This window comes from Cuculus canorus, chromosome 27 (assembly GCF_017976375.1).
Source record: "Cuculus canorus isolate bCucCan1 chromosome 27, bCucCan1.pri, whole genome shotgun sequence".
Lineage (NCBI taxonomy): Eukaryota > Metazoa > Chordata > Aves > Cuculiformes > Cuculidae > Cuculus > Cuculus canorus.
In genome coordinates this window covers 6,931,559-6,950,925 of record NC_071427.1, presented here as the reverse complement: position 1 = coordinate 6,950,925, position 19,367 = coordinate 6,931,559, and the positions used below count along the sequence as shown (strand labels likewise).

Sequence of the window (19,367 nt, the reverse complement as noted above, 5' to 3'; positions counted from 1 at the left end):
TGCACTCCCTGACCAAGAGCCCCTCTCCAACTTTCCTGGAGCCCGTTTCCATACTGGAAGCTGCTCTAAGGTCTCCCTGGAGTCTTCTCTTCTCTAGGCTGAACAACCCCAACTCTCTCAGCCTGTTCCCGTATAGGAGGTGCTCCAGCCCTTGGATCATCTCTGTGGGCTCCTCTGGACTCGCTCTAACAGATCTGTGTCCTTCTTATGTTGGAGATCCCAGAACTGGATGCAGGGCTCCAGGTGGGGTCTCACCAGAGCAGAGCAGAGGGGCAAAATCCCCTCCCTTGGTCTGCTGGTTCCACTGCTCTGGATGCAGTCCAGGACATGGTTGGCTTTCTGGGCTGTGAGCACACTTTGCCAGCTCATATCAAGCTTATCACACAATTATTACACCATTAATACAACATGATGAACAATTACCTATGTATCCATGTACAAACACAGTTATCTCCCTCTGCCAAATCCATTTTTCCTGCTCATTTCTCATCATTAAAAATTACACTCTCTAAAAGGCACAGCTCCCTCCCTCTCTTTTCCTTTTCCCACTCCCTTCAGCACTGCCACTGACCCCAGTCCCATGCGGGCACAAAGGGTGATCCAGCACTCCTACACAAAATAGCTAAAGCAATCTAGCCCCGACTCCCAGCTCCTCCTGATCTATTCAGGCCAATTAAAATTTGTGCATAAATTCTGGGAATTACTGATTTACACCCAGGGAAAGGCTTGTTTAAATTTCTTTCAAGTTTGAACTGCTGTGGTCTCACCGTCTCTTCCATGAGGACGGAGCTTGGCCAGCACAAATGAACAAACCAGGGAAGGGGAAAAGTATTTTTACTGGAAAAGTGAACACCGTCTCCTGTTTTGCCAGCACCTTGTGGGGCAGGACAAGAGTCAGTTAAGGTAATGGGAAGGAGACTGAGCCAGCCCCAGCCTTCCTGGCCAGCACAGCTGCAGAATGACCCGCTTCAGTATGTTATTTTGCTTCCTTTAATCTTGATTTTCAACTCGGTGAATGTGAGATGCACTTTCTACTCGCAGTTTGAAATGGCAGCCAGTAACAACTCGGTGCAGTGCCTGGAGATCCTCTTAGGAAAGCCACTGAGTGTGCAGCGCTTGCTGAAGTCCCTTTACCACCTTTGGTGCTGTGCCTCAGCTTTCCTTCAATGAGAACTTAAAGATGTCCACCCTCATCTGAGGAGCTGGCATGAAGCCACTGAGAAGTCAGCTTGAGTTAAACTGCAAAACCAAGTGTGAACTGGAGGAACGAAGCACGTGAGCTTTGCTGTGTTGCCAAAGCAAAGGTGTGAAAGCAGGCTCACAGCAAGACTGCCCTGGACATACCTGCTCACCCAATCCTCTCCGGGATTTAGTTATGGGTAAACTGCTCCATGGAAGCTACTTTGGGTCTTCAGCTTCCCCTCAGAGGCTGAGGGTGTTCACTGCATAACTAGAAATCATTTCAGAAAGCAAATTTATACTGGATTTAATTGCACTGCATGTACTGGACTGCCCGTTTGCACTTGCACTCTTATTTTAAAATCCAACATTGCTCCTCAATGCATCTGATGCACCCGAAGCCCTTCTGGGGCCACGCTGCAATGGCACTGAGACCTCCTATGTGTATTCTGGGCAGACCTTGTGCTCTGATGCTACAGCCCCTCTATTCAGAGATGCTAACATCACATCTCAAGCCAGTGGGAGAGCAGAAATGAGCTGGCAAGGTCACAGACTGTTTAGGCTCTTCTTCCCCATTATCAGACCAATTCATGTCTTTCAAAGCCCATTTTACCATTTTCGCAAGCAATGCCCCACACACACATGGCAAAGTAGAAAAGGGGATGAAAATAGCAGGAAAAGAGGGATTTGCATGCTTGGAAACAGAGAGAAAGCTTTGCTCCAGGTGTTGAGAAATTATCTTTTTGCAGATGCGTGATCACCGACTGGTCCAGACTTCCTCAGAGCAAGAAATGTATGGAGCCCACAGCAGCAAAGGCAGCCCAGCTCCTTCAGGATAACCACCACAGAAATCAACCGAGCTACGCCTCTTCTGTACAGTGCACCTGGACTCTGTTTGCTCTTTCAGCGAGGTTTAAGACACTGTTTACATTTTTCGGGCTAAGAAAATGTGAAACAAAGAGGCAAGGCTCTGGGATCTTTTAAAGGAATTCTCCAGCGTGAAAGTTAGCTGCTGAAAAGGAACAGGAAAAACCTGCTTAAGGACAAAGCTGCTGCTGGGAGAATAAGCTGTGTTCAAACAGAGCCGCTTGCAAACTGCAAAGATTGAAGCTAACTCTAATGCTATCTGCATTTTTTAATCTTACAACATGGGTTATAACTCCAATTCCCTTTAAAACGTCTTTTTTTTTTTTTTTTTTCCAATGTTTCTATCCCTTTCAGGATTCCTACCTGTAACACCGCAGCCCTAAATCCACCTAAAAATGATTCAGCTGGGTTTTCAAAACACGAAAGGACAGGCTTTTTCCTTTTTGTGGCATGCAGATACGGGAAATTTCACCTCAAAGGTGATTTTTACAGTTCCCGGGATATGAAACACCAGAACCTAAAGGTGCAGCCTTGGCTAAATCATTCTCTAGCAAATAATTGCTACATTAAGCCTCATTTCCAAAAGTAACTATAGCAAAGTCAACAAGTTTACATTTAATGTAGGCATGTCTTTGCAGGATAGAGGCTCAAAGTTTTCCAGTGGAGCACCACTAAGCAGGAAGAAAGCGAGGGGCAAAACCAGCACAAATGGTCAAAGCAAGCCCCAGCACAATAGATAAACATAATCTAACCTTGTGGTTCAATACAGCAAAACAGAAATTCTGTTATAGCTCCCTTGAGGATTCTCAAGGGGTAATTTACAGTAATCAGGCTCAAAAAATACAACCGCTTCCAAGCAAAGGCAGGCTCAGAGCAGAGATACGGAGCGAGTCTGTCTGATGGCTCCTCATGGATTCTCCCTTCGGGGAGTCACGAGCATGGCAGAGCTGCAGGAAGTGCCTGTGGAACAGCGGCTTGATGACCTCACACCAAGAACTGCCTTGTCCCACCCACCCCATCACTGCCCAGCTTGCTCCACAGGCTGAGGGCACCAAGCACACTGGATGCAAACAGAGCTAATGCAGAGACAAAACATGTTCCATTCCTCCAAACAAGCGGGCTGGTTCTCACTGCTAGTGGCCAAACTGGAATTTGGACACCCCTGAGGATGGATCTTTCTGCTTTTCCACAAAGATCACAGAATCATGGAATGGGTTGGGTTGGAAGGGACCTCAACGCCCATCTAGTTCCCGGCCCCCCAGTGGGCAGGGACACCTCCCACTGGATCCAGTTGCTCCAAGCCCCATCCAACCTGGCCTTGAACCCTTCCAGGGATGGAGCAGCCACCACTGCTCTTGGCAACTAGGGCCAGGGCCTCCTCACCCTCATGGTGAATAATTTCTTCCTAATGTCTACCCCCCCCCCCCAATTTAAAGCTTTTCCCTCTTGTTCCATCACTACATGCCCTTGTAAAAAGCTCCTCTCCAGCTTTCTTGTAAAGATCTTGAAATCCCTTTACGAAGGAGGTTTAATCAAGTCCTTGAGCACCTGGAACACAGTCATTAGCTCACGATATCAAGTTCTGTTCCTTTTATTGTTCCTTCCTCCCACCTCTGACCTAAAAAAAGACACATCCTGTGTTTCCGTGCCACTCCCTGCATTCACAGAGACCAAAGCAGCCGTCCATCAGCCTTCAGGCCTTCCCAACCATCAGAATCTCCCAGTCCCAGCAGAGTTTAATCCAAGTCATTTGGTGGCGGCCCAAGGCCACCTTACCTATCCCAAACATGTCCTGACATATCCCATCCCTGATCCAGGATGGAGGCTGATCATAACGGGGGAGAAGCAAGAACAGTGTTTATTGTTACGCAGAGATCCCTCAAAAATTTGGGTCATGCAATCTAGAAATGTCTCTGTACTGAATCTAGAAAGCACACAGCTGAGGTTTTTCCCAACAACCACAACCGCCGTTACCATGCAAAGGCTGAAAACCATAGAATCAAAGAATTGTTTGGCTGGAAAAGACCTTTGAGATCGAGTCCAATCGTACTTCTCCACCATGACTCCACTTTGCTGCACCAAACCATACTGAGCACCAGGAAGCTTCACTCAGAAGCCACCACAACTTCTCACATGAGCCTGTACTCATCATCACACACCTTGGGGTTATCAGCAAAGAACATCAGTTACAACCAGAGGAAGCAGCCGTGCCTCTGATGAACCCTGGGTTGTGCAGTCAGGGGCTGCACACTTATTTTTCAATACAAAGGTGAGACGGGAGTGTTCACTCAGCTCAAAGGCACTCACATGGCCAAAGGCTTTAATTTCACTTCATCTGGTAGCGGTGATGCCTTCTCCATCATCTGCACCATCCATATAAAGGTAGGCATGGAACAGCATATCTCCTCAGTTACATTGTGCTAACAGGGTGGTTTTAAGACCTCCATTATCGTAACAAATCCAGGCTAAAACAAGGCTGTTCATCCCTCACAGCAGCCTCTGGGTTTCCCAGAAATCAAAGGTTTTCTCCCCCATTCCTCCCCCTTTTTTTTTTTAATAAAATGCACTGTTTGCTGCTTTTTCCAAGATGCAGCAGTTTATGAAATGCCACAAGATCAGCGGGTGATGCAATTATTTCCCCATCAGTTCGTGAAATAAAGTAAACAAGGAAAGCAGCAAAGAAACAGTTCAATCGAATGTGCAAGAGCAGAGGTGAATTATACAAAGGAAAGCAGCACTCACTGGTTTTCACTTGGGAAGGATGAGGTTGGGAAAGAGGCAGGGTAGCAGCTACTCCACGAGTCTGCAGCCAGCATGGAATTCTGAAAGGAGAAAGCAGAACAGTTACAGCAGCAGTGGCCTGGCACGACGATGGGCGGCTGCAGATCTGGGTCTGGGCTTACAGCTCCTCTCCACCAGCGCCATCCAGGAGCAGAGGTGGCTCTGGCTCTCATAGCAGGAGAGATCAAGGGCTGCACTCCGGTCGGAGTCTCTGAGCCTGCTCTCCCTGGAAGGGCAATAGGGCCAGTCCCCTTCCCCAGCCTTGTAACCTGAGCACGAGCGGACAGCGAGCATCAACCCATTAACCTGAACTCAGTTTGCACAGGTAAACACTCAAATCCAGCATTCTTTTGTCTTCCCAGCTCCCTCAAACACAACAGGGAACTTTTTATCTCAACAGAAACCAATACAATCATGGGATGAATACCGTATCTTACTATCCAGCTACTGACCAGTCTCCCATTTGTCCTTTGCTGTGTCCAAGGCAATCATACCTCATGCTTGAAGCAACAGGCACTTGAAGAAATGGGCCTGTCTCTTTACCCTTTGTATTGCTCTGTATGACAAAACTCAAATGAGTTAGAAACAGAACTGCAGGGACATGTTCACTATTTTGGGATAGAGATTTGCTTTTTGCCCTGCTGAGAACAAATGCATTGGGGACCCGGTCTTATTTTAGCAGCTGTATCAGGACAAACACAACCCTATCCATCTCTGCCACTCTCGAAAGAGGTAGAGCTGGACCCAATGATAGATTTTGCACATCTTGGACAGATAAGATGGGGTAGAAACAAAGTTTGCAACTCTGCACACTCTTTACTCCTTCCTTACCTTAGGGCAGCTTCCAGTACTAAAGGGGGATACAGGAAGGCTGGGGAAGGGCTCTTGATCAGGGAGTGCAAGGACAGGACGAGGTGGAATGGATTTCAGCTGGAAGAGGGGAGATTGACATGAGATCTTAGGCAGAAATGTTTTGCTGTGAGGGTGGTGAGGCCCTGGCCCAGGTTGCCCAGAGCAGTGGAGGCTGCCCCATCCCTGGAGATGTTCCAGCCCAGGTTGGATGGGGCTTGGAGCAACCGGATCTAGGGGGTGGAGCTGGATAGGCTTTGAGGTGACTTCCAGCCCAAACCATTCCATGATTCTGTGATTTCCTGAGGAGCCTAGCATCCACCAGCTTTTAGAATGGTGCTGTTTCAATCACAGCCTTATTTTTGTCCTCCCACTTCAAAGACAGATGACAACATCACCTTAACCCTCCAGCATTCCCGATCAATACTGCCTGTTCATGGACAGATGCCTAGAAAGGCTGGTAAACAGCTCCCATAAACCTGCACAAGGACTCCCAGGATCTGACAAGCTAGACTGCTCTGCCCAAACTCTCCTGACCTCTCGCAGCTGCTCCCTGTGAAGCCGTAGGGGCCCTCACCTCCATGGCAGGTATGGCGAGCTGGGAGCAGAGGCCGGGGAGGCTGTAGAGTGTATTGCCTGGCTGCTGGTGCTCGTGCTGCGGATAGCTCTTGCCCCTGTCCATGGCTGGATGTGCTGAGGGCATCAGCTTGCGTCCTGCCTCATGAAATCCAGGTGGAACAGGCTGTGGAGTGGTGGAAGGTCCTTTATCTGTGCTCTTCACCCTGCACCATGTCCTGGGGTGGAGAAAGAAAGGTATGTTTCAATTTTATGAAAGGAGAGGAAAAGAAAAATCCACCTCTAGCCCAGAGGCAGATCAGCAAACAAACGTCAGCCAGTGAAGTGCCTGCTGCCTCTGTATAAAAGAAGAGGTTTTTCCTGGGAAAGAGTTCTCAAATATCACCACACCTGGAATGCACCCAGACCTGTGAACCTACATTAAACACACTTCTCCCGCCCCACTGCAAACACACTGTGGAAGCCCAGCAGATCCTTGCAATCCTCTGCGCTTTGTGCAGCAGACATGGGGTTTTAGCTGGAGGAATTTTCTTCTCTAACACAAAAAAAGATTCTGCCCTTCTGTACAAACTCAGGAAGATCGATCCCCCCAAATCTCTTGTTTCCCTCAAACAGTACGTGGTGGAATCTCCATGCAAGGCACGCAGCACTCACATCTCTGATCTCACTGGACTTTCACACACTATAATTTCACCGCAGAGGTTCTGTGGGCACTAAACCCTCTCCTGCTGCCATGCATAGAGGGCAGAGCAGACAGAATACTTTCAGCATTACTGCTGTTAATCTAACAAATCAGAAAAACTTATCAGCGGCCTTGAGTTCTCCCCGTTGCCAGAAGATGAGATCCCAGAATCACACTTGCTAAAGGAAGAAGGCTGCTCTGCAGGGGTGAACATTGTGATAAGGTATTGCCTTCAGAGCAATTTCTCAGGCAAAACTTCCAAAGCAACTCCTGATTTTTTTTCACTAAATTCCCATATCGTAGAATCATGGAATCATTAAGGTCAAACCTCATCCAGTCGAACCATCAGCCCAACCCCACCGTGCCTATTAAATAATGTCTCCAATTGCCATGTCTACAGTTTTTAAACCCCTCCAGGGATGCAGACTCCTCCACCACCCGGGGCAGCTTCTGCCAGGGCTTCACCACTCTTTCAGTGAAGGAATTTTTCGTAATATCCAATATAAAACTCCCTTGGCACAACTTATGGCCATTTACTCTGGTCCTATCACTTGTCACTTGGGAGATATCCTCAGAGGGCATCAATTTTCAATTTGGATTTCATAGATTAACAGAGATGGTAAAAGGAACCTATACAATAAAAGGAGCCATGAGTCTTTTCTCCTACTGCATCTTTCTTTGCCCCTCTCCTGCTTCCCAGGCTCCTTTCCACTCACCGCGTGATGGTCGAGTAAAAGAAACTGGATGATATGCTCTTGCTCAGTCAGGTGGCCAAGCAGAAAAAAGAAGCAGCACAAACTGAAGCTGCAATTTAAAATATGCCAGCTTTGATCATTCAGCACATCCGATGTGCTGCAAAGGAGTATATTTGAAAAGTCATTTCTGAGTCAGAGTCCCTTTAAAAATAAGTGACCTTTCAGCAGAGAAAAGGATTTCTACATTTGTAATGGAAAGTGAAATTAAAGTGACTCTCCTTCTCTCTTTCTCCAGGGGAGAGAGGAGTTCAGGAGGCAGGGATCGCGCCCGCAAGGACCTCGCGACAACCCTGCCAAGCTCAGGGTGCAGAGTCCGATACGATTCCGCAGGGAAGAGACAAAGCAAAACCTCGCATCCAGAGAACAATCATCCCGCTGCCTCTGTTCCGATAACAAACTGATGCCTTCCCAAGACAGAGGAGGTTTCCACACTGAATTTTATCACTTGCCAGAGGCTGAGCACCTTGTGTTTTAAAAAAAGTATTCCCTCTTTTAGTTTAGCAGCAGAGATAACCCCAGCAGGATGTGTGGGGTTTGCAGAAGCTGGATGGAGGCTGCGGCTCACCAGGGTGGGGCTGTGGAGCGGGAGGCAGCTTTCCTGCAGTGAAGGCCAGCAGAGCTCACTGATTTGACCTGTGCCACTTCCCACCGCCCAGGAGCTGCTCAAAGAGAAAGGATTGTTGGGTTTGTTCAGCCTGGAGAAGGCTCCGAGGAGACCTTAGAGCGACCTTCAAGGACCTGAAGGGGGCTACAAGAAAGCTGCAGAAGGATTTTTTCACAAAGGCATTTAGTGATAGGAAGAGGGGCAATGGGTGTAAACTGGACAGGGGGGGATTTAGACTAGACACATGGGGGAATTTTACTATGAGAGTGGGGAGGCCCTGGCCCAGGTTGCCCAGAGCAGGGGTGGCTGCCCCATCCCTGGAGGTGTTCAAGGCCACGAGGAGAAATTCTAGATCCCAGCAGGAGGAACATTGGGATACCTGAAAAACTCATCCTAGACCATTTTAATTAATCGCTAACAGAATATTCTCTACAAAGGCCCGAAATCACCCAGATCCTTTTCACTGCCTTCATCTGACCAGAGATTTACTGCAGTCTCGTTCTTTTACAAGAAGAAGTGTTTCTTTTTATCACATCATAAAATCCACACTCAGGCTTTATAGCCCATAAGCCCGGGAACAAAAAACAGCTCAAACCACACAGCCAGCACCCCAGCATTACTGCTGCTACACTGGTCTTGGGCCTCTGGATTTATTACCCAAGCATTAGGAGCAGGGGTCCCAAAATGTAGCCTGCCAGAGACTCATGAGTTTGTTTTCTACTTCCATCAACCTGGAGTCCTGCATCCACTTCTGTAGTCCTCAGCACAGGAAGGACACGGATCTCTTAGAGCAAGTCCAGAGGAGGCCACAGAGATGACCCCAGGGCTGGAGAACCTCCCATATGAGGACAGGCTGAGAGAGTTGGGGTTGTTCAGCCTAGAGAAGAAGGCTCCAGGGAGACCTTAGAGCAGCTTCCAGTAGGGAAAGGGGCTCCAGGAAAGCTGGGGAGAGGCTCTTGATCAGGGAGAGCGGGGACAGGTCCAGGGGAATAGCTTTCAGCTGAAAAAGGGGAGATTGAGAGAAGATCAGGAAGAAACGTTTTGCTGTGAGGTTGGGGAGGCCATGGCCCAGGTTGCCCAGAGCAGTGGTGGCTGCCCCATCCCTGGAGATGTTCCAGCCCAGGTTGGATGGGGCTTGGAGCAACCAGAGGTGTCCCTGCCCATGGCAGAGGCTTGGAACTGGATGGGCTTTTAGGTCCCTTCTAATGCAGACTATTCCATGATTCTATGCTCCAAGATCCTCCATCCTTTGAACTCGAAACACAACAGCACAAGGCTTACATTTAGACACTGCTCAGCCACTCCTTGATGGTAGAAGGTTGGCATCACAGACTGCTTTAGAGACACCAATGTCCCCTGGTGCATCTGAGATGCCGCCTCCCTGCTCTTCACTAGGCACTTCAGGGGGTTTGCTGGTGGTTTTTTTTTTCCTATCTGTAACAGCTTTTGATAGGAAATCAGCAGCCGTTCTTCCCGTAATGGCTGAAGCAAATATACAGCCTTACTTACACATCTAAAGCAAGTGATGAAGGGCAAAATCAATACCAGAATTTCTCCCTGCTCTACATTATCTCGTGTCTTGGCCACAGCAGGTTTCACTGGCCGGATTCACTGCAGAGCACTGCCTTTCCCATCAGCTCCTCAGGAAAACTCTTGCACAACAGATTGTGCCCAATTAGCCAAAACGAACAAAAACTGCTTAAGGAAGTGTAAATGTCTACACTTAAGCAATGCTCAGATGGTAAAAGACAATGCATTGAATCTCTATGACATAATTCTTCTGAAGAGATCAAAGGGAGCAGCAGTCCAGAGGTGGACAACCCAAAAAGCGGGGATCTTTTCTTTAGAAGCACCAAGAAAATCAGTAACACGGTTTGGGATGAAACCCAGATGTCCTGGGCTTCCACTCTCATCCTTTTGGCCACACTGAATGAGGAAGAATTGCCTCAACACTTTCGGTTTACTCAAAACACCATAGCACTGCTGAAGAAACATCACCTCCATGCACAAACGTCCCCCAACAGCTATGGACCATCACAGGGCAGCTATTTACGGCTTCAAGTTGCACCAGAGGATGTTTAGACTGGATATTGGGAAAAAATTCTTTATCGAAAGAGTGGTGAAGCACTGGCAGAGGCTGCCCAGGGCAGTGGTCGAGTCACCAACCCTGGAGGGGTTCAAAGCACATGTAGCCATGGCACACTGGGACATGGTTTAGTAGGCATGGTGGTGTTGGACTGATGGTTGGACTGGATGGTCTTAGAGGTCTTTTCCAACTCCTGCTGCTGACCCTTCCCAAACTCCATTCCTCTTCTCTGGATGCACTCCAGCCCCTCAATGTCTTTCTTGTACTGAGGGGCCCAAATCTGAACACAGGATTTGAGGTGTGGCCTTACCAGTGCTGAGTACAGGGGGACAGCACACACTGGATGTCACCAAGCCCCAATCTTCTCCGCTCCAAAGAAGCTTTGGCACAGCAAAATAATGTTCTGTCCCCCGTGCAGAAGCCAGCAGTTCCACCAGGTTCCTGGGATCCCTAACACAGAGTTCCTAACAGCTCTCGCATTAAGCTCATGCTCCTGTAAGAGAGGGCTGCTCTCTGACTTGTGCGCTCAAATCCCAAAGAAAGATTAAAGCCAGTTTTGTGATCTATGTGAGCCCAAGCCTGGACAGACAACACTCATCACGAGAGCAGAAGTGGAAATAGCCACCGGTGTGTGCCTATACAGGTAGCCTCATCACAAAAAAAGTAAGAAAAGCAGTGAGTTACTTGCAAGCCAACGTGCTCTCATTTCCACATCCCATCCTGTTGCCATAACAATAAGAGCTGATAAACACAGATGCTCACAGCTGGCAAGAGAACCGTTCCGGCAAAATTCTCCTTAAGGCTTTTTCCACTCTTTCCCTTACCAAACATCTCCCACAAAGCGATGGCTCCCACCGTGAAGGCAAATCAGAGTTCTCTGCTTTAGGGGCATTCACAGAATGCAATTAATATGACGTGGGAGCATTCGAAACTCCAGCACGGAACAAAATTGTGATTACTCATACCAACTTTTGATCTTAATAGTCAAAAAGTGGTCCTGTTACACAGATTAATACTTAATATTTCTACAGTTTGAGAATAACCCCCAGTACCAGCTAAGATTCAAACCATGGAGTTAAAAATCTCACTTGTGAGTCATAGCTGAAAAAGTCTTTTCCACAGCTCTCCCTGACTGCTGATGGTTCACTTGTCCGATTTCTACTCAGGGAAAAAGGACCTACACAAGCAGGGAACTACCACCAAACCCAGGAATGAGAGTTGACTCAAGCATTTCACAGCACTAGGACATAAAGAATGCAGAATCACAGCAAACTGTAACCGTGAACTCAGTAACCAACATCATATTAAGACATCGCACCAGAATGAGCACTGCAGCGCAGCGTACATCACACACCGAGTGCCAGAAGGTACCGAACACAAAACAGGAATTCCAAACAGCTTCCCCAAGGATGGGGCTTGGAGCAACTGGATCCAGTGGGAGGTGTCCCTGCCCATGGCAGGGGGTGGAACTGGATGGGCTTTGAGGTCCCTTCCAACCCAAACCATTCCAGGATTCTGTAACTATTCAGGGAGTGATGTAACCCAAAAAAACTCAAAGAAACACAAAAAAAACACCACCAAAAAAAAACTCCCTAACCAAGGACAAATCTCCCTAAAACATCAGTGGAAATGATTTTCACTTCCCTGACACAAAACCCATGTAATTACAAAACATTATATCCCAGCCCAACCTGTCGAGCTGGTTACTTCCAACCAAGCAGAGAAGTTTTCCAGCACCATCAAAGATGAAGCTCCCATAACCGGCAGTTGTTATGGAAACACAACGAGTAAGGGCTGGGAGAGGAGAACCCCAGCTCTGCCAGCCAGCATCGGCACAACCAGCAGCTGGGATAGGGCAGAGGTGAACTCCGATGGCGCGAGGGGTGATTTTCTCCTGCAAATATCACTAAGAAACAGCAAAGAGATCTCCCAGATCCACTGAAAACACTCCAGCAACAGTTCCACATCATGAAAACCCACTGGACTTGCTCCGTCACGGATGAGGAGTCCCCATTAATAATGAAACTGGCTACCCACACAGCGTGATGAAGCCTTGTGAGCAGTCTGGTTACATCACAAGCTCTTCTGATGAAGCTACAGGAACAGTTTCTGTATTAGTAACTGCTTAAAGGTTTGCCACCCAGCCCAGGCAGCAAGGGGAAACTTCAGTCTGGAATTCCAAAGGTTTCCTAACTCCTATAGAATCATAGAACTGGTTGCTTGGAAGAGATCTTGGAGATCGTTGAGTCCAACCATATCTGTCCACTACTAAATCACCCCTGAGCACATCATTTACCTGTCTTTTTAATCCCTCCAGGTATGGCGACTCCACTACCCCCACAGGCAGCCTCTGCAGTGTTCGAGAACCCTTTCGGTGAACAAATTCTTCCTGATATCCAATCTAAACCTCCCCTGGCACAACTTGAGACCATTTCCTCCTGTCCTATTACTTAGGAGAAGACCCCATCACCCATCTCTACAACCTCTTTTCCAGGAGCTTCAGAGAGCAATGAGCGTCCTTTTCTCCAGGCTAAACAACCCCAGCCACGTCTCATTATGCTTATTCTCCAGGTTACAGAGCACAAATTTAACTTAGTAGCTTGAGCTTGTTAGAAATGTATCAGACCAGCAGAGCAGACAACTCCCAAGGTAAAAATCAGAATGAACTGTCCTGTGATAATTGGGATCAGTAGAGTTGTGGGAAGAGGTGCACCTCATGACAGAGCTGCACCTCACGATAGAGCTGCAAACAGTCCATCCAACACTCAGTAACAGGAACACTTCCTCCTCCTCTCGTGTTTCAGCCTTTCCTAGGGTATTTTTAAACTGTCTCTGTTAAAGGAAGACAACCAGGAAACCACAGGAATGCAGGGGATAGGAGAGCTGAACCTGCTGATCACGTCTCACGTCTTGCCACGCACCCAGCAAGGACAAAGACCTCAGAAATCTGATCCAGCTCTCTCTCCTCCTGGCAAATCAATTCCCCTGCTCCCACACCCGTGAAGCAGAAGCGGAGCCCCCAGTCTCCTGCCTGGCTCCATCCGCTGCCTCTGGGACCATCAGCATGGGCACCCGTGAAGCTGTGGACGCAGAGAATTCCTTGGAACATGCTTAGTACAGAACAGCTCAAAGAAAGGGGAACTTCACTCTATGGAACCCTCAACAGCCTTTTCTGTGGTTCAAGCACCAAGCTAGCTTCAAGTTCTTCTCTAACATTTCTTCTTGCCATGTGTTTGGATAGTTTAGACCGAACAGTATTTTGCCTTGAGGGATGAGAAGGGAAGGGTTGGAGACAGAGCACCCATCGCTGCCCCCGGCAGTGACTCACTCTGAGAAACAGGAAAACCAAGGAAGAGAAGTGAGGATAAACCCTTCTGGCAGTCATGGTCCCTCTGCAGAGCTGCCACAAGGCCCCAGCATGTTCAGAAGAGGGACTGGCAGACAAAAGGTAGCACCCAAGAGCAAACCAAACCGAAGTACCTCATCTTTTTCCCGCAGATAAGTCAAAACACGAATGGGAATATCATTCTCGTGCTCTCCACTACTTGAATCATTGCTCTTTTTCATTAGGCAAAGCGAGTTCTTTCCAGAGCAAAATGAAACAAAGCACCACTTGTTTAAGTATCCGAAACACTGCTGGAAAAGGAATTTCAAGCTAATTCACAAAGAAGGCAGAAGTTAACACAGAAGCAGATTTGTGAGTGACTCCTTCCAGCTCTCTGCTATTCCCAAGCAAAAGGCTGGACAATTCATATTGGAAAGCCAAAAAACCCCAAGTTTGTTCCTTCTCTGGGACTACATCAGAAGACAGAGTTACACTGATTCCATGCACTTATCTCAATGAAAACGGACAGAAAAAGAAACATCTCCAACTTCGAATGTTAGAAAACATGCAAAAACATGATCCTGATCCTGATGCAGACAACTTCGAAGTACAATGAGAGAGAAGAGGGGTGAAACATCCAGCCTCGATCTGATGGGGAATACAGCTCCGTCCTGTTACAAACACACAGGAGATCACCCTGCTCAATAAACAGATCCCCATAATGAAAACAGAATCACTCCAGGCATCCCGACCCTAGCATTTTAAGCCACCTTGATCTCCCCTTTCAGCAAGGAAGAACGCGCTTGGGAGCATCTGTCCCAGACAGACTCGTGACCTGCAAGCGTGCAGGTATAGCACTGAGAAGGAAATAGGGTAAACCTTTCTACTTACCCTGTCACGCCCGCCACCTCTCTCAAACACCAACAGGGCCATTCCTCTCTTGCCCCAAGATGGATCAATAACAGCACAAAGCACCTTTACTGCAGCCAAGGACTGTGCTGCACCCGGAATCATCCTGTTGTTGCTGGAACGCTCCTGGATGCTGTTTGGATGCTTCCAAGAGCCACAGCGGCCACAATCTTTGTGCAGAAATACAAGAGAGAATAATGCGAGAGGATAAAAGCTGAATTGTTGTGAAAAGCTGAAAAGTTGTGTTGGGGCACAACAACCCTATGCAGTGCTACAGACTGGGGGAAGAGTGGCTGGAGAGCTGTACAGAGGAGAAGGACCTGGGGGTAATGGTTGACAGCCGACTGAACATGAGCCAGCAGTGTGCCCAGGTGGCCAAGAAGACCAATGGCATCTTGGCTTGGATCAGAAACGGTGTGACCACCAGGTCCAGGGAGGTTATTCTCCCTCTGTACTTGGCACTGGTGAGACTGCACCTTGAGTACTGTGTTCAGTTCTGGGCCCCTCACCACAAGAAGGATGTTGACGCTGGAGAACAAGTCTTACGAGAAGCGGCTGAGAGACCTGGGGTTGTTTAGCCTGGAGAAGAGGAGGCTGAGGGGAGACCTTATTACTCTCTACAACTACCTGAGAGGAGGTTGTGGAGAGGAGGGAGCTGGCCTCTTCTCCCAAGTAACTGAGGATAGGACAAGAGGGAATGGCCTGAAGCTCCGCCAGGGGAGGTTCAGGCTGGATATCAGAAAAAAATTCTTCACAGAAAGAGTCATCAGGCACTGGAACAGGCTGCCCAGGGAGGTGGTCAAGTCACCTTCCCTGAAGGTGTTTAAGGAACGGGTTGATGAAGTGCTTAGGGACATGGTTTAAGGGAGTGTTAGGAATGGTTGGACTCGATGATCCAGTGGGTCCTTTCCAACCTGGTGATTCTATGAATCTAGAGTCTTGTTGCTGGCATTTGCCCCAATTCCCTCCATTTCCAGATAATAGTATTAGGCAGCGAAGTGGCATAGTGGCTTTTGTAACATCAAAGACAAGAGAAAAGTGTGTTAACCTCCCCTGCCTTAAACCTTCCACAGTAACTGTTGTTCAAAGGCTGCACAACTAAAATAATTGCTGATGCTGCCTGCAACATTGAACTTCACTTTTCACTCACTCAGCTCACAGTGACTCTAGAACATCGTCTCTCCCACTTCCCTAGACTCTGTTTCTCCCCCATCAGAGCTGCCAGGTCCTTGCTTCACCACTTTGAGTTTCATGTTACCTCCCCACAATGGAGCAGCATTGGAGCAGCTGGCTGCATCCTCTGCTTACAGGCTGATCCTGCTCCAATCCCCCAAATTCAAATGTTCTACTTTGAGTAACAAAACCCTGCTTCGATGGGGATGCAGACAGACTCAACGCAAAGCTTCCTTGTGGGGCAGAGACAACTGTCCCTGCTCTCCCACCGCCTGCGCATTCACCCCAATCATTTCAACGGCTCCACGTCCTTCCTGTGCTGAGGACTCCAGACACAGGGCTGCAGGTGGGGTCTCACCAGAGCAGAGAGGAAGAATCCCCTCCCTCACCCTGCTGGTCCCACTGCTCTGGATGCAGCCCAAGATACAAATGGCTTTCTGAGCTGCAAGTGCACTTTGCCAACTCATGTGAAGCTTCTCATTTTCCACTTTCGTGCATTCCCATCCCCAGCTGCTCTTTAGTTCAGCCGTGCCCACGCAGGTCAGCGAGAGCGCAGCATTTCCAAGAGCATGCTGACAATCTGCAGGATTCAACAGCACCACACAAGTAGTGTCTGCAACCTCTGCCCACTGAATCCATGAGAGCACAGAGACCGGACAAATGCCAGGGGCACTGGGATTCCCGCACTGAACCCACACAACTCACTTGTCAGAGACCATTGCACATTAATTGTCAGCAGTTATTTGTGATCAACTTTGAGAATGGAGCTCCTGCCCGAGTATTTAATTATGTTAAGAGCTGAGAACATCGGCGATGCTAGTGGCACCAGAGTTAAGGAATGGAGCTGGAGAAGGGCCTGAAGCCCAGGGGTTCTGGTAGCAGCTGAAGGACCTGAAATCGTTCATCTTGGAGAAGACAAGGTTGAGGGGAGACCTCATCGCTCTCCGCAGCACCTAGAAACAAGGCTAGAGCCAGGTGGATAAGAGAGAGTTCAGGCTGCATTCCCAGCAGTTCCATCCCTCGGCGGCTCCGGAACAGCCGGTGAGAGCCCCTTGCCTAGGCTAGGGCTCTGCCTGCCCTCACAGCCCCGGGACAGCAGATGGGGAGAACAAGACGAGGGAACCGAGGTGAAATGAGACGGACAGCCGCCGGGGCAACAGGTGAGCAGTGGGGAGAAGGGAACAGGAACCGGGAGAACAGGAGGGCAGCCGGGACAAGGGGAGTGAGGAGGACAGGGGGAGGGACAATAGCGAACGAGGGCAGCAGGGGAAGCAGGGGGGACGGGAAACCGGAGGAGCAGCCGGGCAGTGGGGGCTCCCTGGCTGCGGGCGCCCCGGAGCGAGTCAAAGCCCAGAGTCCCGCCCCGCCGCCGCCCCGGGAGCCGGGCCCAGGTCCAGCCCCACTCCACGCACGGGAACCCCGGCCAGCTGCCTCGGCGGGGAAGCCGGTCCCCGCCGTGCGGCGAGAAGCAACCCCAAGCCTCAGCCCCTGGGGACGCTCACCTCCGTGCGGAGCACTCAGGCTCCCGCCCTACCCCCGCCGCCGCCGCAAGCTTCCGGGTTCCGCACGGCCGCCATCTTGGGGACGCGGGCTTCCGGTGGAAGTGGGCGGGGCGAGGGGGCAGGGCGGGGGGCGGGGAAGGGGGAAGGCGAGAGGAAACAAGGGTGGGCAGTGTTGCTGTTGCCTTCGCACTTGCAGGGATGGGATGTGCCAGAAATGGTCTGGCTTCCCAAGAAAAAGCCCTTCCCATGCAGCTGGGTCCCTGGGGGGCATCTGATCCTAGGGAAATGGGATCAAAGATGGGAGTTTTGGGTACTGCAAGCTTTGCTCTGTGCAGACTGCCAAGCAGCTCCCAGCAGCTGTGGCTGTGTCGGGGTGAGCGCGGCCGCTGTCGTGTGCAGCGGTTCCTGTTTTTTTTTCATAGCATGGAAATCCCCTGACTTTCCACTGGAGTGAGGAACGAGGAGCCTTGTACCCGGGTTGCCCCACAGCTTCGGGAAGAGGCAGTCACGGGGCCAGACCAGCAGCACCAAGGGAACTGGGCTGTGCCAGTAGTGGGACTGGAGCATGCAGGGAGGTAGGAATGGGACATGGCAGGGGCTGTCGCAGGGTGGGAGAGCCCTCAAAACCACATCGTGTTTGGGCAGATGGGAAGCAGGGTTGTGGCCAAGGGCTCCGGGCATTGCCAGGTCTGGTGGAGGGGACAGCAGTGGCTGCGCCGCATGCAATGTCCACATGAAATGAGCTCTGTGGGTCTCAGCCTGCATCCCCGTGGCTCCTCACAGGAACTGAAGATGCTGGTGCAGATGTTTGGGAAAGCCACAGCCAAAAGCCCATGATGGGGATACCACAGGGGTTGTCTCTAGGATGGGAGGGAATGATCTCAAGTTACACTGGGCAGGTTCAGATTGGACATTAGGAAAAAATTCCTCACCAAAAGGGTCTTCAGGTACTGGCAGAGGCTGCACAGAGAGGTGGTGGAGTCCTCATCCCTGAAGGGGTTCAAAAGGCAGGCAGATAAAGTGCTTAGGGATGTGATTTAGTAGTGGAAAGGTACAGTTGGACTCGATGATCTTAAAGGTCACTTTCCAACCAAGTGACTCTATGATTCCTAGGAGACCTGGGACACAAGGGTGCTGTGGGTGCCTTGCAGTGCAACCCTGTCTTGCTGAGCTCCATCTGCCCATTCCCGGAGGGGATTTCACGAGAGGACAGCTGATGCATGTGCATACAGACCTGAAGCCATGGTAGCTGTCCCCTGCCTGGGTTTCTCCACTGTGGATGGTTTCCAATCGATCCTGCCCTCCTACTGCTGGGAACACACCCCTCTTGGGAAGGGGAAGCCCAGCACTTACCAGAATTTGGGTGACCACTTTACAGCAGTCCAGACAGTGCCAAGATCAAAGTAAATCACCCATGGCAGGGTGCTGTCCTGAGCAAAGCCTGTGAGAAAACAGAGGGAAACATGGGGCCAGCTGTGCCTGTACCCCCCATCTTCTGTGTCCTCAGAGCCACCTGCCATCACGGGCTTGGCATTCCATAGTTTTATGATCCTCAAACAGGGAAGAAGGGGACTGCGTAGGCAGGACAGGGGCTCCGACTCAGCAGAGCTCCCTGCATTGATGCCAAAAACGCCGGCAAATAAACTGTCATGAGACTCCTTTTGGCATTTTAGAAAGCAAACACCCTTTAATCAGTCCTGGGCAGCATAGAATCATAGAATGGTTTGGGCTGGAAGGCACCTCAAAGCCCATCCAGTCCCACCCCATGCCATGGGGGGCACTTCCCACTGGATCCAGTTGCTCCAAGACCCATCCAACCTGGCCTTGAACACCTCCAGAGATGGGGCAGCCACCACTAGTCTGGGAAACCTGGGCCAGGGCCTCCCAATCCTCATCGTGAAGAATTTCTTCCTTATGTCCAGTCTAAATCTTCCCCTCTGCAATTTATAGCCGTGAGGAGTGCTCCCCATCAGTTGTATGCAGCGAGACAAGCGCTGGTTACCGAATGTATTTCCCACTTACATGCATATGGATAAATTTTCCCATGAAAATGCATATTCTATTCCTTTCTAAGTATTC

At 49.7% G+C, this 19,367-nt stretch overlaps 1 protein-coding gene across 3 annotated transcripts in view; it reads right to left on the bottom strand.

Moving 5' to 3' along the window:
* The window catches only part of SBNO2 (strawberry notch homolog 2), a 67,897-nt gene extending 50,507 nt beyond the window's left edge, over positions 1 to 17,390 (bottom strand). The window contains exons 1-5 of one of the 3 annotated variants that reach the window (XM_054049834.1): positions 17,289 to 17,355; positions 14,596 to 14,783; positions 6,254 to 6,470; positions 5,659 to 5,757; positions 4,789 to 4,868 (exon numbers count right to left, since the gene is read on the bottom strand). In XM_054049834.1, the coding sequence (XP_053905809.1) occupies positions 4,789 to 4,868; positions 5,659 to 5,757; positions 6,254 to 6,379 (305 nt within the window). In that variant the 5' untranslated portion in view covers positions 6,380 to 6,470; positions 14,596 to 14,783; positions 17,289 to 17,355. Of the gene's footprint in view, positions 1 to 4,788; positions 4,869 to 5,658; positions 5,758 to 6,253; positions 6,471 to 14,595; positions 14,784 to 17,288 lie in introns of all 3 variants that reach the window. The other 2 variants (XM_054049833.1, XM_054049835.1) reach the window with 2 other exon arrangements.
* Positions 17,391 to 19,367: the final 1,977 nt, after the last annotated feature.